Source organism: Euprymna scolopes, chromosome 5 (assembly GCF_053919585.1).
Source record: "Euprymna scolopes isolate OS-2025 chromosome 5, ASM5391958v1, whole genome shotgun sequence".
Classification (NCBI taxonomy): domain Eukaryota; kingdom Metazoa; phylum Mollusca; class Cephalopoda; order Sepiida; family Sepiolidae; genus Euprymna; species Euprymna scolopes.
The window spans coordinates 50,507,578-50,526,052 of NC_136486.1; the positions used below are offsets into that span (position 1 = coordinate 50,507,578).

The 18,475-nt window shown below is 31.3% G+C and overlaps 1 protein-coding gene across 2 annotated transcripts in view; it reads left to right on the top strand.

Annotated features, from left to right (window-relative positions):
• Positions 1–1,354: 1,354 nt before the first annotated feature.
• Positions 1,355–18,475, top strand: part of LOC145276807 (RNA-binding protein MEX3B-like) — a 46,213-nt gene continuing 29,092 nt past the window's right edge. For both annotated transcript variants that reach the window (XM_080128125.1, XM_080128124.1), the window contains exon 1: positions 1,355–2,692. In XM_080128125.1, coding sequence (XP_079984251.1) covers positions 2,440–2,692 — 253 coding nt within the window. In that variant the 5' untranslated portion in view covers positions 1,355–2,439. The remainder of the gene's footprint in view (positions 2,693–18,475) is intronic.

Sequence of the window (18,475 nt, forward strand, 5' to 3'; positions counted from 1 at the left end):
TTAATTCAACCAAATTGTTATTAAACTAAAATTAATTTTGTGAAATGAATGACGTTTTATTATATTTTTATTTTACTTATTGCATTTTTTCTCTCATTAAATGATTGATTTATGTCTAAGTCACGTAGAGACGAGAAGAACGCACATAAACTGACAGACTAGAAATTACCTTATACTGACTTTGCTACAAAAAGTTCTTGTTTTTCTCATTACTAACAGAAAATATATAATAAAACCAAGAAAGTGTGAGAACGTAGATTAAGTTCATGAATCTGCGTTTTTTAAAAGTTTTTTTTAAAATGTCTTGCGTGAAAATAATGTCTTAATTTCGGAGAAAAAACATTACAAGAACTATTTCTTCTCTATTTTTAGCAACAAAACAAAGCAAAGAACGACACTGATAAATTATTTCATTATGCAGTGTTTGATTTCTCGCTAAATTGATAAAATTTAAAGATTATTATTATTATTATTATTATTACTACCACTACTACTACCACCACTTTTTAAAAATCAAGGCATGTTTAATTTGTTTGATGATTACAAAACAAAAACAAAAAAAAAAACCCGTGGCACACTAATTTCGTTATGAAGTTTTCATTTTCTGCCTCCCTACATTCTTCGTTCGTTTCTTTAATTTTATTCAAATCTGTATTTTTCTCCCCTTTTGCTTGTCTCATTCACTTTCTTTTCGACTTGTCTGTGCACGCCACCCCCACCCTATTTGCAATTTATTTATTTTGATACTAAAACTCTTAATCCATCCATCCCTACTACTAATCTCTAGTTTTTCATTTATTTATATTTTCGGGCGTTTTTTTTTTTTTTTTTTTCATCGTCCGCCTACCCACCTCAATTAAGTTTGATCATTATTTGATATTTTATTTTTGTAGATTTTTCTCATTTTATTTTTAATCATTTTCTGGCAACAATTTCTCATTGCCGCCGCGTCCTCCTTCTAGCTAACCCTCATTCTTTCTCATCTAATTAAGATAAGTATTTTTCTTCATCGTTCGTTAAATCAATGTTTTCCTCTTTTCTACCTTCGTCATTTTTTTTTCTTTATTTATTTATTTTCACTTCCTCTCCACTCCCTATAATTTTACGCTTACACTCTTTTCATCGGAAAACGCTATTCTTTCTTTCCTAAAAAGACGTACAGTCGCTTTCCCTTGCTCTCGACAAACGCGTGTGCGCGTACACACACACGCTAACTCTCACTCTCACTCTCTCAAACCTTGAACTCGCTCTTCTCTTTCTCTGACCGTCAAACGTTATACTCGGCTACACCCACTTGATATCACGTGGTGTTTGTTAGCCAATCACCGCCGACGAGAGGAAAAGCCTTCATTTGCATACCATCTTGATGTCTCGGCTGGATGACGTCAGACCCTGGCCATAATTGCTTTTGTGCACTGCGCCTGGGTCGGTGCTCGTCAGTCGGATTTCGATGCCGCGGCGAAGGCAGCTGTGTGGCATTTGTTGTTGTTGGTGTGTTGAGGAGAAGGTGTGAGAATAATACAAACAAGACGAAGAAAAAAAAAAAAAAAAAAACAAAAAACAACACGAACGGGGGAAAGAAATACCACACAACAAGCAACACCACCAATCATCAAATCCCACCAAGTTCTATTTCTTCAAGGATATCTTTAACAATCTTACTATCGTATGTAAAATCCATACCATCATTCTTGTAAAAGTAACAAAGAAACATCCCTGTATCGCTACCAAATTCCTAAGGAAAATTCGCCTGTTACCCACATTTTGGAAAGGAAAAATCAACTGAATACGGGAAATCGACTAACGGGAACAAAGACGAATTCTATATCACAATGTGCACGTTTGAAGTTAGCTGAGGTGTATGTATATATAATATATATTTGTTCAAATATATTATATATATATACTTATAAAATATATTCATTTTTCCTTATATTTTTTTAAGATTTCTGTCGGCTTCATCTTTTTTCCTTTAAACAAATTTAAAACTCCCGAAAGGGTTAAAATATTTATTTAACAAAAAAACAAAAAAAACGCATTTTATTTTTAGTTCATAAAACGCAATCTTTTTCTTCTCGCATTTCAACTAAATTATTCATTTCATTTTCCACATACACATACAAAGTTACAATTCACAGCTTCATCACAAACAAATGTGAGAAGGAAGATTTAGTGTTTTATATATTTTCTAACAAAAGTTTTCTACTTTACATCTCTCTCCCACATACTTTCCAACCTTCTTGATGTACGGTCACTTGCTGTGTGACTCTACAAACCAACTATACCCCCCCTTTCAAAAATACAAAATTTAACCCCTAATAGCATTGGTCTTTGCTTTTTTTTCTCCTTCTTGCCAAAGCCTGTCCTCCCAGGCAATCATAAATTTAAATTTGTCCCCACCCACCTTCTTCGTGGTTTTTTGTTCTTCCTGGTTTTGTAATGCCTGCAAGTCTATACACAGCAGACATGAATGCTAACAGTGGGGGTCTTGAAGACCATCGCGCCATGCAGTTGGCTCTGGAGTTGACGATGTTGGCTGGATTAAATGCTGATGAAGACACCAACACCAATGGACTCTCAACTGCGGCTCAAACTTTTGAGGATTCGGCGCCACGGAAACGCAGCGCCAACATGACGGAATGTGTTCCCGTTCCGAGCTCTGAACATGTGGCCGAAATCGTTGGCAGACAAGGTGAGTTGGTTTGACTGAACGAGATTTTCCGCACAAAATGCCTAGAAAACAAAGGTTACTTTTTTTTTTTTTTTTTTTTTTTGTGCTTATTAAAAATAAAATCTAGATCTCAATTTCTTTTCATTTTAATTCGGGTACACATTCTGAACTTAAGTGACTAACTCGCTTGTAAATAGGTGACTTTCGTGTTAACGCTGATTTATTCAATATCCGTTTCATAGTTGTTGCATAATGTATATATAATATACACCAGCTCCAATGTCTACTTTATTATTGCTCTATAGGAACTCTCATTAGTAATAAGCCTAAACTCACGTGTCAACTCGCTTAATACACGAATTATGCCTAGATACGCCGCTATTTTTCATGAGTACGGATAGACCTTTTCGTATTTTATTGCCAGTTCAATTTTAACTAATATCTAACTGGACGCTTGCTCAAACGGATTTTAAGAAAATATTTCTAAACTCTAACAATAAAATTATTTTAGTAGCCAACATTTTACTCTATTTGTAACTAAACAGGAAATGCGAACACCGTTTTCTGCTTTGCTTATAACTATGGAAGATGTAATAGTAGTAGTAATAGAAAACTCAAATAGATTTCTCTCGGTTTTCGTTCTGTTCAAACGCTGCAAAAGATTTTATTTACAATGAACGAAAACCAGCCATTGCTGTTTTGGATTTATTCAAATCGGTTTAACAGGAATTAATGACTCATGCCTTCGTCTTAGCGCTACTAACAGTAATAATGAAGACTAACGTGCAGACGTACAGCTCTGTCTCCGAACGGCATGAATTTTTCTTGTCTCTTCAAGTACAAAGTTAAATCCATTTTAATTTGTACATGGGGACAATCAGCCCCCCCCCCCAAAAAAAAAAAACGGGGTTAAATTAAGATTAAAATTACCCTGGTCTAGATTTCTCCTCCCCTAACTGGAGACAAAACGAATTTAATAGCAAATAAAATAGCTTCATTTACAAATTAAGCACAAGGCCAGTGTGGCTTGTTTATTATATCTAGACGCATTTTAATCCATCGGTGTATATTACTATGCTTTAATTGCAGTCAGCAAATAGCGTGAATAATCTATTTATGCATTTTCGCTGTACTATTTTTATTACAAAAATTGGCTTATTAAACTGGTTGTAGGCTTTACTTGTTTTCAGGGCTACAAGTACACTTAGTATACAGAATCTCGTGCAACGGGCATTTTTCTATTCTCGGCCTAGATACTATATTCACAACGTTTTGGTTGTAATTTTCGACCCCCCCCCCCCAATGCATGTTTCTGAACTCATCCCATTTAACCTGTGAGGGTATTTTTGCCCTAATGTTACTATAAATTTAGATTAGTTCTAATGCCAGAAAACATTAACTCTAACTTGTATGGACTCCCATTAAATATAGGTTTAGTATGACTAAACCTAGGTTGATCTCATTTCGTCAGCCATAGCCGAGTAAAATTTGACTATTGTTTTTAATGATAAACTTTAACTCCGTAGCTAGTTTTCTTTCGCTTTAGGCAGTTCTTTGTCAGACGCGCAAACGTTACCCTTTCTCTTTGTGTGCGTTTCGTCTAGAAACCACCAGTGAACTAAGGCAGCTGAACATAACCATTTTGGGACATCTGTCTACTTACAGGCACCCATCACGACTACTAGATTGATGTTTTAGTAACTACACATTACCATTGTTTCAGTATTTACACGGCATTAATTCGAAATGGCACGCCTGTTTAACTTCAGTTTAATTTAATCTGGTTAAAAATACTGTTAAATTTAAACCTTGACTGTTTAATATCAGAACACTACCCATTACTACATAAGAAATGGATTGTAATTAAACGTAACACGAAATCTTTATACTTAAATAAATTCATGTGGGTACAATGTACACTAGTACTACATACAGTCGTGTTAATGGCTTTCCTCGTTAGTATTTATATTTCTAGTTTAAAATGAAACTTAATTTATGGCATTCAAACTATTCTCATTTTGGTTATTTTCAAACCATTTCGGCCGACATTCCAGAGTTCGAAAAGATGCACCTGCACCTCAGTTACATCGGCCGAAACGTTAAAATAACCAAAATTAAAATAGTCTGAATTTGAACTTCAGTGTTTATCAAAAGAAAAATGTAATTGTTTTCACCCAATTTTATTCGAAATAAAACTACCACTTAATGTCTTGGTAACGCTTATTTCTGCAACTTGGAATTACCAATTCATGTTCTTGACTACTATTAAATCCAGTTATTACTCATGAGGCCGCCACTATTGATCCGAATAAATAGCTTTTTCCTTCCTACCCGTTAAGCTAATGCCAGTTGTAGCTTTATCCTCTTCGGTGGCCTAGAGTCCCCTGTGACCCCCTCCCTGCATCGTGGCGATTACGATTTGTATTTTCTTTGTGCGCTCCTTTCAGAGTTATTTAATGAGAGCCAGCACCTAGCAGCACCGCCATCATTCTTTCTCTTTGCTTTCTCATTCGAAACTCTCCACGCTGTCCCAGATTATGAATATTCTATTTTATATCTATATACATGCGCCTATTAAAACGTGTAGACGTTTCTAATGAATAAATCTGCACACCATCAACAAAACGGTGACTTTATCATGCATTCTTTTATAATTTATATCGTAATAAAAATGCCTAGCTCTACATTTGTGTATATACGCAACTAATATATACCTACGCAACTAAGTAATATTACATTTCACATGATCTTATATGTATTACATCTTTATTCGTATTTATTTAAAACAGTATAAAAATTCCTTAGTGGCTGTATAAAAATATACTTATGGCAAGTGAGATTAAATTTGTATTTACTAAAAGTATAAGTACAAATCGAGCATTATTTCTATAAATTGTTTATCCTTAAATTTTTAGGACACAAATTTGTAGTGATGATGCCTGGAGTTAATGAAAAGTAGCACTTGCTTTCACTTGATTGCACAATTCCATAAAAACTCGTAGCATTCAAATATTTCACAATGGCGACTGATACTGCTATAGTACTAATTATCGAAGTAATGGCTTTTTTTTCTAAAAATTCCAGTTAAAGCTCATTTTTATTTTTAGTAATCATAGCTTCTGGCTGCTTTTAGAAAGTTCACCCCAATATTTGAAGTATTTTCGTTTTTAAGACATTTCACTCATATTCAAACATTTACGATCTAGTTGCTTGCCTCCCCACGAGGGTAACGTTAGATAAAAGGTATGTCCAACTTTCAAAGTTATCTGGGTTGGAAATGCTAAGTCCGAAGATTTCGGTGCTTGTGCACTTCTGCGACCGTGCTGTTTTAGTTTTTTTTTTTTTTTTTTAGGTTAAATTAAAGCTTCACGATATCTTAGGTGGAAGCACAGAATAATTACAAAACACCCTTCCCTCCCGATGTTAAGAATGGTTTTCACAATTAAGTTATTTCAGCACGGTGGCAAAAGTGCACAAGTACCAAGATTTCTGATCGAAAACAAAACGTACTACACTTTGATCGCAATCAAGGACCGGAAAGTGCATGAAATTTTCCGCGTCTCTACGAATACGAAAATCTCAATGTTACTAGTTTTGATAGCTGTAGTAAACCAACTACGTAGGCGGGCATGGTGCTATTTACACGAGTATTTTGACCACCTTAAAAGTAAAATTAAATCTATTTAAATTTAGAAAGACGAAGAAAAATTAGTTTAACGTAATTCTATATAAGTTCGGAAATTACGTACATACAAATAGATTTGGGTTCATGAATTCAGTTAATGTAACTTTTATTGTAAAGTTATTTTCTAATGTTGATAGTTTTTAAATATTTACAATATTGCAATTTCGTTTAATAAAGGTTTTAGCTAAAACTAAACGTGCTACTATAAATAAATCGGGGCTTGTCTTAACAAAAATACTAGTTCCAATGCGGTATGATTCGATAGTTTAAACTGCTAAATTTCAATTAGCTTGTTAAACATTTCTTTTCAAGCAGAAATCTGGTGCTAATGTAGAAAGTGATCCGCGCCGCGCTATTAAATCGTATTTCTAAGTTTAAAGTTATTGTATTTATTTTCTGTAAGGTACAGAATAGGTACAAAACACCCTCTCCTTCCCATGTTAAGAATGGTTTTTTAAATAACATTTCAGCACGGATCACTCTCTGCATGAGTACCAGAAATCTTTCTATATTTATAAAGTAAATTTTGCTACAGGAAAATATGGCGGCGCCCTACTAAATCCATGTGCTTTGCTACTTTTGATCACAAAGGATGCAATGATTAGGGTAATTTTGTTATCGTTGTATAATTTTTTTGTTGAATGGATAGAATGTCTTCTGGAAACTAATTTTCTTATCAGTTAATAAATAGCGCCTCCACACACTTAAGTGTTATCAAATAACAATGGACTATATGTTTAGAATAACTTGAATTTCACTTGAATGTTAATTTTAATTACCTGCACATTTTAAGCTTATTTACTATGAAATATAAAATTTTAATATAAAAACGCACTATTTAAAAATAGAAAATATTTCGATAATTTCCTTTTAATCTATTTTACCTTAATTTTTAAGTTTAGCCCTCTTAATTTTAGTGCTTTAAATTTTACTCACACTTCAAAGTAGTTTGAGGTTAGACTTGTATCTGTTTTAAAGCATAGAATATATTTGATTTCGTATCAAAGGCACAATTTGAATTTTTAAAAATCAACCAATTAAAAGCAGTGAAGCAATTTTTGCCATGGGTGGGTTTTTTCATTGTTTTGATGTAGTTTAATTGTAGAGTAAATGTATAGTCATTAAGATTTGACTTATCAAAAAACATTCGTGCAAAAAATACTGATTTTAAGTTGTAAATTAAATCTATTTACCAGGATAAGTTCCAAAAGTTAATTATCGAAATAAGATTAATCTAATTTTAAAATTATATGCTTAATTTTTCGAATGAGCTCAAATTTGAAGTTTACGTTTAGACAATTGCTGGAAATTAAATTTCTATATTTTTAATTTACAAAAGCGTGAAAAATATAACAATTTTGGTACTAGTGCAGAGTGATCCGAACGCAAATATTAAAAAGCCATTAACATGGAGGGTGTTTTGTACCTATTCTATACTTCAACCTTACAATTGAATAAAAAACAAAACTAAACTTGGAAATATGATTTAAAAATAGTGCGGATCACTCTCTGCAGTAGCACCATGATTTTATAGAAAGCAATTAAGTAAATTCATATCATGGTAGGACTTGACAAGTTAGTTTAAGGATTCCCCCCCCCCTCCGAATCTTAAAATTGAATGAGAGCCACGTGAAATTTGCCAATAAGTGAAAGCGGTGTTATGGAACTGGATTCGAACTTGTCAGACTCGGATCGTCTACGTCGTTTATCGACTTTACCACAGCCACCTTCCAGAAATTGATTGACCTTTGCTTACAATTTAAGATGCCTCTTCATACTAATTAGTAAAATGCATTTAGAAATGTAACTTCAAATTAAGTGTAATGATTTAGTTAACTCGAATACAGGTTGGCTTTATTTCACTTTTGAGAAATTTACTTGACTAACTCAAATTTAGTCAATAAAATTTTTACTTTTATAACCGTTCCCCCACCTGAATTTTAGTTTTAAATTTTAGTAATTAGCTGAGCTTGGGTTTTCCCTCTGCATTAAAACCAACAAGGCTATTGAGTCAACTTTCCCTGTTGACCGAGGTATGGCTTTGGTCCTGTATCTACCCTCCAAGGTTTTTGCTTCTCCGCCTAAGACACCTTTACTGGGAATGTCGAGAGGGTTCTGCAGACAAGTGAAATTTCTCTACTGCTCTGGCTCTTCAAATTCCACTTTCCGGCCGTTTCTTGTTCCTTCTGGAGATAAATATTGGCATTCTGTAACGTAAATTTTACTAAATGTTCAAATGTTTCTTTCAATACCCTAATAACTTTACTTTGCTCATTAACTTTTAATAGATTTTAATGTAAAATTCCTCGTTTTATAAAGTATTAACTCAACTTTGAATTCTGTAAAAGTCTTAAAATGAAGTTAAGATGTTTGAAACTTAAATATTTGTACATAAAAACTGATTAGTTGAATTTTGAATCACTGAATTAGAAAAGACCTTGCTCAAAAGCTACTCAATTTTAAATGTCCATTGATATAACTGATCTATGCATATTTGAGAATGCAGCTATGAATATTGAACTTCAGTTATTTGGGTTTGTATTGTGCAAGTTTAGGCATATTTTGCAAGTTCATATTCACTGATCTCTTTTCGCAAAATAGGCTGCCTATATTATACTTGCCTTAGTGTAGAATATTTTATAACTGAAATCCTGTTCATGCACACCCACTCATTCAGTGCTTCAGATGAATAATGCCCACCCCTAATGCACTGCTTAAATGGTGCACCTGCACTTGAATGTTTTACTGATGTTTTTTATATACTTTATCCTCCAATCTAATCTCATTATTCTAACTTGCCCATTGTCTATTTTATCCTGTTTTATCCTCTACAACTTGCTTTACAAAAGCTAAATTTTAATTCTTCACTAGTTATTAAACTTTGAATCATGATTGCTATGGGATTTCTGCAATTTGCATTCAAATGTATCAGGTGGAAGTGTAGTATTTAGTAATTGTAAAATTGATAAGCTTATACAAGCCCATTTCATTTCAGAGCAAACATTTAATTAAAACCTGTATTGAATTGGTGCAGAAAACTTCATCTTGTAGGCTTTATCAAATACAGCTTATGTAAATCAAGTGACTGATTAAACTTAATGTCAAGCAGTAACAATGATTCTTATGAAGTTAGAATCGTATGTTAAAAATTATCTTGATCTCTTTAGATGTAATCTAATTTTAACAACTTTGTAAAGATCCAGAAAACCACTTCACGTATACAATTACATTACTTAAGAAATAACCTCCCAATCTTTTTCCTGTTGACTCTGATAAATAAGCAACTACTTAATATTGAATATTTCAAGTTATTTAAAAAACTTTAATTCTAATTAACTTTCTGATATTACTCCATCTTTGTATTTGGATTAGACTATTTTCATCTGGATTTTAATATAACTGGCGCAACCACAACCTTACGGTGCATTTTTTAGAATGTTGGAAACTTTGAAACTTGAATTTATAGTGTATTTGTAAATTAGCACCTTAATTTAGTGGTAGACTATCCATGTCAACTACGAGTGGATACTAATTATTCATTACTTGTAAAGATTGAACCTTTAACCTCTTGAAACCTAACTTAAAACAGATCGCGAATGAACTCCTTTAAGTCATTTCATGTCTGTCTTCAAATACTTTATAAATTTGGAAGTTTTAATTTGAAAGCATGAACCTTAAAATTGACTTCATAATCCAAATTATCAATCCTCAAATTTCCAAAATGTAAAATTTTTATTTGAATAGATTTGATTCACTTAGATTTTACATTCTTAAAATGTACTGAATCAAATGTTCTAGCTTTTTATAACTTGCTGTATTTATTGCAGATGAGTTAATACCAATTACATGAGTTAATCATTGTTTTAATCCTTAATATTTAAATTGCTGTTATGGTTTGGAATATTTTGGATTGATTTCAATTTGGACAAAGAAAAATATTAGTAATATCTTGTATGTAAACAAGATTTAGCTTCCAAAATCATTAGAATTGTCTGAACCTGTGACTTAACTTCTGGAAGTTTAAGGTTCAATCCTTACTACAAATAACTTAAATTCTACCTGGTTGTGGCTGTTGCAATAAGAATCTTCATCATGGATTTGGAGTTCAGTTCAAAATTACATAAAGGTTCTCAAGTTTGAAAATATGCATCTTAGTTGGATTACATGAATAGTATTTGGAATAATCAAAATTTAAAATGTTTGCAGTATTTGGAGGTCATATCTTCAGTGATATTACTAGAATTCAGTAATTGATTTATCCAATTCTCAAACTAATAAAATTAAACTACAATTCAGTTTTTCAATAAATTATCTAGAATAACAGCAAATATTAGTTTATGAATCAGAATTTAATTCTCATCTGTTTTAACTTGTTTGCTTCTTGCTTACAAGTTAAATTTTCTAACTGATCCTTTTTAACAATTAGATTGAATTCCTTTAAAAGCATTTTCATTTTTTCTTTTTAAATGTAATTGCATAGAATTAAAAAAAATGTATCTGGCTTTTTGCTTAGGGTCAACATCCAGTTTCAGTACTGTTTTAGGTCATTCTACTGGTATCCCTTTCTTGAAGGCAGGTGTCACCTAAGACATCCTTTTTATTTGGGAACTTCATTCTCACAAACTACCTTGTCTAAATTTAACATGGAGAGTTTTTCATAACCTTTATTTCAAAAGGTTGAAAGCAGGATCCCACGCAAAGTAGTACATTGATGTCGGTAATTACTAGGCAAATCTCATTTCTAATGTTTAATGTTTACAAATGTGTACACAAGCACAAAATATATGTAAAATAACATGTTGATTTCCATTAAATGAAACCAAATTACGTAGCTTACTTGCCATAATATAACATACTATTAGCACTCTATTGAGCACAAGTAAATTTTAAAATAGATTTAATTGTATATGAAATAGTAGCATGTGTATATGTACATGCACCTACTGTTCTACTTTGGTTTCTGACCCAGTTTTATTTTTTCTCAATGGGTGTTGAAAGCGGTTCAGGTTTAGTTTATCTCACAACTACTATGTAGTGACTTTTCATAAATGGAATGTAAACATTTGTATGCTGGATGTTACATCAACTAGGACGAAAATCAATAAGAGACCATTTTAGATTTTGTGCATATATTACAAAGATAAATTAGAACATAGCAATAATAGAAACAAAAAAAATCTCACTATGTAGTGACTTTTCAGTATACTTGAAACACAATATAAATAAAAATTGAATAAATTACAATTTCTCTCCAAATTCAATAAAATCCTTAATCCATGGATTCTCAGGTCTTTTTTGATCAGGATAAACATTAGTAAAACATAAATTTTACTAATCTTTCTCCTGAAAGAGCCTTTAATTTTTCTTTAGGCATGTGTATTTATATTTACAAGGTAATCTCAAATTAACATGAATTTTGGAATATTCTAAAAATGTTTACATTTAGGTGTACAGTTTTAAAATCTTTATGAAGTAGATTTTGGAATGCTTTTGGATGAACAAGTAACATGATTACATTTCCCTACCCACCCCCTTTATGTAGGGGGTGTACCTATGTAAACCTGCACCTGTCCTCAAATTAACTTTAAGATATTTTACATAATATAAAGCAAAATTGCTCCATAAAATTTTGAGTTATATTAAACACTTTAAAAGCATTTGAGTGATATGGATGTGCTTGATTAAATGCTAAACCACTAAACTTATGAAATATAAGCAACAGGGTGAGTAACATGGACTTATTTTTCTTAAACTTTACTGTTTAGGATGGAGCCATACCCTCTGGGAAAGCATGAGCTTAAAACTAATGCTATACTGCTTATGCTTTGGTATATATTTTTGTCTACATATGTTAAGACTTGATCAATTTAGGTAACTATTTATTCCACTTAAATTTTATTAAAAAATTCATAAACTAATAACTAGGGCTATGCCAACAGGATATTTTTATTGTTTTGATTCAAGTGTGCATCTGTTATCTCGTATGCTCTTAGTGATGTGATTCTTGGTTGAACTGTCAGATACATACTAGTCAAAACAATGGAAAGAATCGGCTGTTGTCATAGCCCTACTAATAACTTAAGACCTTGTATAACTAAAGTCTGTACTTTAGTCTTATATAGAAAGACTTATTTGCCATTTAATTTCTTTGGTATGAAAATATCAGCTTTAAACAACTTGTTTTAATAAGTTTATCACATTTTTACTCTTAACAGCAGTATTGAATGAGTATCTTGATAAAATATGAAAACATTTTTCTTTGTAATGCTGTCATAACTTAAACTATACCTGATCTACTTTTAAGAATACTTTACTTGCTAGTAACTTGAGGTTTATTTTGTTTAGAAAAACTTTTAGTTCCTGTAATGTTATAGCTATTTGTATCAAAACATGTCTGCTGGAAAAAGTAACTCTTAAATGATTAATACTTGGGTCCTTAAACATAACTTGAGATGTAAAGTTTAATTGATATGAACAATTTATGTGGGATTAGTCTAAATTAAAGATCCTATTCTAATTAAATGACTTCAGTGACTGAAATTAATGAACTAATTGTAATGTATTTTCTGTTTCTGAATTTTTTAGATGAGGATTTATAATTAATATTTGGATTATTCAGATAACTTATTTTGAGCATTGTTTGGTTAATGTAATCTGCAACCTTAAATTCCAATTGGTTATGGCTGATGGAACAGGAGCATACTATCTTCATGGATTAGTTTTCTATTCAAAACTTACTCCCAAGTTCAAAATAAGCTTGAAGGTCAGGTTACATCAGGGTAAATGTTGAGAATAACATTAAAGACGAGAATATTAATCGAAATAGGTTTTTGAATTTTGAAAAATTCAGATCTAGCTTTATGCTGAATCTTTTTGTAGTTAACTTTTAGCATTTCATTCTTGCAATAGTCACTTAAAATTAAGCTTGATTAACAATTTATTGATAATTGTGCACTTAGAAAAACATTCTAATCTAACTTAGTTGAATATCTCGGAATTTTATGAGCGTGTCTAGAAAAATCTGATCAGAATGTATGATCCTACAATTTTTATTATGCATAAACTTTAAACTTGAATTTATCAAATGAATAACCTTTAAGCTTTGAATTTATCGAATGAGTAGTCTTTTTGAATAAGACCTGATCTACACTTCTATAATTCCTTTGCTCTCTCTATAGCTGTGCATTTTAATCTTTTCAACAATGAAAATATATCACAATGAAAATTAGAAAAACAATACATTAAGTTAATTCTGGTAACTTCAACTGAAGATTTTAAAATGACATTCTTAGATTAGATTGTTTACAATTTTGGACTGATGTTAAATGTATTCCAACCTATTCATTTTAATAGCTGAATATATTTGTAAGAGTAATTAGTTTTTCTTGTACTACAAAACATTTTTTGGGATTTTAAAGTGGTTTACAATTGTTCTTGCATTAAATTGTTCAACTATTTTTTTATATGCATTGCAGTAATTTGTATAGTTATACATTACTTTCTTGCATAGCTTGTACTATACTCATGAAATGTAACCTTTTACATCAAGTTTTGTATTTAATACTTGCAAATTAATATACTAACAAATGTCCATCAACAGATCTGTTGAATTTGACTGAACAGAATCTTTGCACCACTTTTTTATAAAGAATGAACCCCCCCCCCAATCTAAAATTCCGTTTTTTTGTTTTTAATGCATTAAAAAAAAATAGGCTGAGGTTAAATTTTATGCATCCAATTTCATTCAAATTGGAAATATTTAAATTTTTTAAATTGAGTTGGCCATTTTATGCCCTAACAGCTTTTAAAATACTTCAAAGCTATAAAAATTTTGGGAATATTTGACACTAAAGTTAATCAAAATTGTAGATGTCCTTTCAAGGACTTTAGCCCACACTATCCTTGTAACATTCCAAATTTCATAATCAGGTAATTTTTGGATTATCCCACTAGAATGTAAATGTGCTTACTATCATGGAGCAATGCCTAAAGTAGATTACATGATTTGTAGGTCCTGATTATGGTTTTATTTAATATGTAAATGTTGGCACTTACAGAAACAATACCAAATTAGAGCTAAAATTTTAGCTTTAGTTATGACTGGCTTGATTCCTAAATTAAATAAAATGTATCTTATGAACCTAATATTTAATGTTACTGGATAACTCTTACTATGAAAACTTGGTATGTTTATATCATTTAAAAGGGGCATGGTATTAAATAACATTGGTCAGTATATTTAACATGTAAACATAAGTTTACTAATGTTTGTACAATAGTTTGTTTACACTATGATAGCAAGGTATATTTTAATGAGATTCCTAGCTTAATTTCATGACCCAGAAAAAATTAATCTAATCTCAAAGTTCCTTATTAAACTTAACCAAATGCTACCTCAAAAGCAAAATTTCAAGGATTTTTTTGTTTTCCAACCTTAATTTAGTTGGAAATTTTCAATGTACTTAGAAAATACTTGAAAAAATGACTATTGAAATATCCTTTGCTTTCAATCTGGAAGATTGAATATTAAGATAACAATTTTTTTGCACTCTGCACTATTGCCACTAAATTTGTATATAATCTTTTCCTATTAAAGATACATTGATTCTCAATCTTGTTCATTTTACCATTTAGTTATGCCTATTATGGATGTTAGTGTCATTAGGGAGAATTGACATTTCTATAATTTTTTTTCAAATTTCCAAGGGTATTTGCATAAACATTTTCGATCAGAGGGCACATCTACATTTGTGCTTGATCTTTCATTTGATGACACTTCTGATAGAAATTAAAGTAGTTCAGACCTTGAAGCAGGTGTGCTCTGGTTTTTTTCTAAAAAGTTCCTAAATGAGGATAAGAATTCTACTGAAGTTTGATTTGAGTGAGATCTAAGTACAAGGTTTGAAGGTTCTCACCTTGGACTTGACCTGTACAGTGTTAAGAGGAAAACTATTGTAGGTAGAACATTATTCCTTATTCAATCCTAGGAAACATTGGATCTTACTAGTTCAATATATTGACCTAGTTGTGATTGGATTACCAATGAAGTTTACAATTGGTCATTTTTTACTTGTCTTTTAACATCACAACCAAAGTCAACTATAAATCATTGTTGAAAGGTTGTTGACCTGAGGTATGTCTCTGATTCTGTACAGTTCTAGGTTTGCTCTCAGTTTTTGCCTTTTTGAGAAGGAATTAGTTTCATGCTAATCACCTGAGGCAACCATACTGTTTCAGTAATTTGTAGAAAAAATGATTATGAAGATTGTTAAAAGAATGAACTTGGTTAAAAGGAATTACTGTATTCTGCAACTTAACAAGGATAATTTACATGCACCATTAAATTCTCTGTATAGTGAACATTGGAATATACCTGCAAGCAGTATATACCTCTTGCTTTTAACATGCTTTCATAGGTAATACCATTAAGGAGTTTATTCCCAACTCTAAATTAAAATCAGATTTTTCTAGCAAGTTTAGCTTTTCAATTTGATTTTCTTCATTTTAACTGTTCCTTTAATGGTATTACTTACTAAATTACATGTAAATCCCTTGTTTATAGAATCTTCATATTACAGAGAAATTTTGAAAGACTTCCATAATTTGAAGACATTAATCCTAACCTCAGCTTTAATATGTAATTATATCTTATCTAATGGTCTGTAAGTTTGTTTTGCTACTTACTAGTTCAGGTTGTTGTACTCCATATTAAACAATGTTCTGTGTATAAAATATCAATACACATGAAATGCGCTAATATTTTGCTTGTAAGTCAAATGAGCATTTCTATTTTTCCTGGTAGATTAATTGAAAATACTTTTTACTCTACCTTTAGAGCTTACTTTATGGGTTCTGTCAGATACTGCCTTGCTTTCATATTGCACTTGGGAATGGTATGCATTCATATCCTTCAGCTATGGACTAAATCTTTTAGAAAACTAGATTCCATGTATTGCCTGTCTCCCGCTACTTATCAGGACTTTGTTTCCAATTCATCTAGACGTGAGGTGCAGTTCAGAGTTGTGCAGCCATTTTAATACAGGGGCATCCATATTTACAGTGGATATTTGTAACTGAAAGGAGGCCGACATAACCTCCTGCAGTTAAAAGGATTTCAGGTTTATTTTTTTCAATTTAGTTGTGGATTTGTCACAGCAAACTGTTCTGCAGTACTTAGTCAACAGATTTTTGAATATGGTCTAGTGCTTTTTTTAATCAGACAAAATGAGAAGGAACTCCATAATCCTTTTACTGGCAGCCAACAGATGTCTCTGTAGCCTACCATCAATATTAGTTTAGTCTTCCTACCAGTGTTAATTTCCTTTTTTTTTTTTTTTTTTTTTTTACATCTTATTTTGCTTAAATTTTACTCTAATTCAAGTGTCAGTCCTATTAAACACCAGCCAATTTCTATTGAAGAAAGCTGCTTAAATATCAAATTTTAATCAGGTAGTAGGTTGATTTCATGTGAAATTGGATTGTGACAAAATCTGGTAAAAAAAAAAAAAAAAAAAAAAAAAAAAAAAACTTTGAAACTAAGATGCAAACAAAATCCGTCACCAGTATGTTTGCAAAAGTGATAACTATGTAAATTGTAATTCATCTTTCCTAATTACTGAATGCCTGCAATCAATCTTTTGTAATTTTGGTGAATGAATAAGATCCTAGCATGTTTGGTATTGATAGCAAGTAACTAATTGCTTTTACTAGACCTGTTCTGAATTAGAATTTTGATAAGGAAAGTTGTCAAAGGTTACATTTTGGATTCTATTGTAGATTACCTTTTTTCTTTCAAGACTCATAATTTTGGATGCTATTTTCCAGTCTCTTAAGAATTAAAAAATTATTGCTGATCCAATTCGCTTAACTTTTAATATGCTATTATGTCCCTGGTTTGCCAACTGTCATTCTGGCGAGCTAGCTGAAACCATCAGACTATTTATTGGAATGCTGTATGAGCTATCATGCTCAGAGGCATCCTTACAGGCATTAACCCTTTGAAAGGGGTGGTGGTTTATTGCCAATTGCTGGAGATATTCCTATCAGATTACTGATTGGTACATTCTTGCCTGTTTTATATTTGACCAGAATTCTTTGAACTAGTTTCCCCACATTAAGGCCTTGTTGCATCTTGCTACAGTGGGAAGGAAGTAAATCCCAATCTTAATCAATGATGCTGAAAGGAGTGACATGTCCAACTAAAGGGCTTTCAGATTAATGAATTAGTGTAATCAAGTTTTTAATCTAATTTGTAATTAGAAACTACAAAATTGTTTAGTACTTGTGCAAGCAATTGGTTTATTTTATAACATTTACTTATGCAAAGTATCAATGTTGTAAATACTATTTAGACACAGGATAGTTTTGTCATTTAAATTTAGTTCTGCCTCTTTAATCCTATCGGACTACTCTGAAAATACAAGCTTCCTGATAAAATGCATGAACGATTGTTTTTCCTTTCCCTTTGAAAAAGTATTGTATTCTGCAGTCAAATATAAACATGAATAAATATTTAAAGATAAAGAACTTGAAGCATAAGCTATCAAGATCGAATTTGACATTAAAGAACTTGAAAAAGTTTCATATTTAAACAAAGCAGTCAAACCCTTTAATGCTAACAATATTTCTGAGATACTCTGTGAAAGGAAATCTCTAAAAATGCAACTATTTAATCAGTTGTGAAAAAATGTTTAAAAATAAAGCTACCATTGTTCATTGTAATAGTTCTGATTTTCAGATGTTAGTGCATTGTCTATTGTATATAATTTTGATAAAAATGAATCTTCTATAGGAATAATCTTCCATCTCTTGTATCTTAAATACATCTTAAAAGATCAGGCATTTCAAGATTGAGGAACCCTCTCATTAACTTCATATAATCAATATTTGGAATGGGGTAATATGGATGTATTTAAGTGGATTGGGTTGGGATGTAAATAGTGATATTAAAATATTTTTCACTTAATGTCTAGTTTAAACCTCTCCAAGACCCTTCCAGCATTTTCCAGGAAAATGAAGTCCTGAACATATTACAAATTTTTTCTGTAATCTTAAACTTATTAGAAAAATCTTTATAGATGTCCAGCATATACGATCTTTTGATCGAAATGGGTAATGTA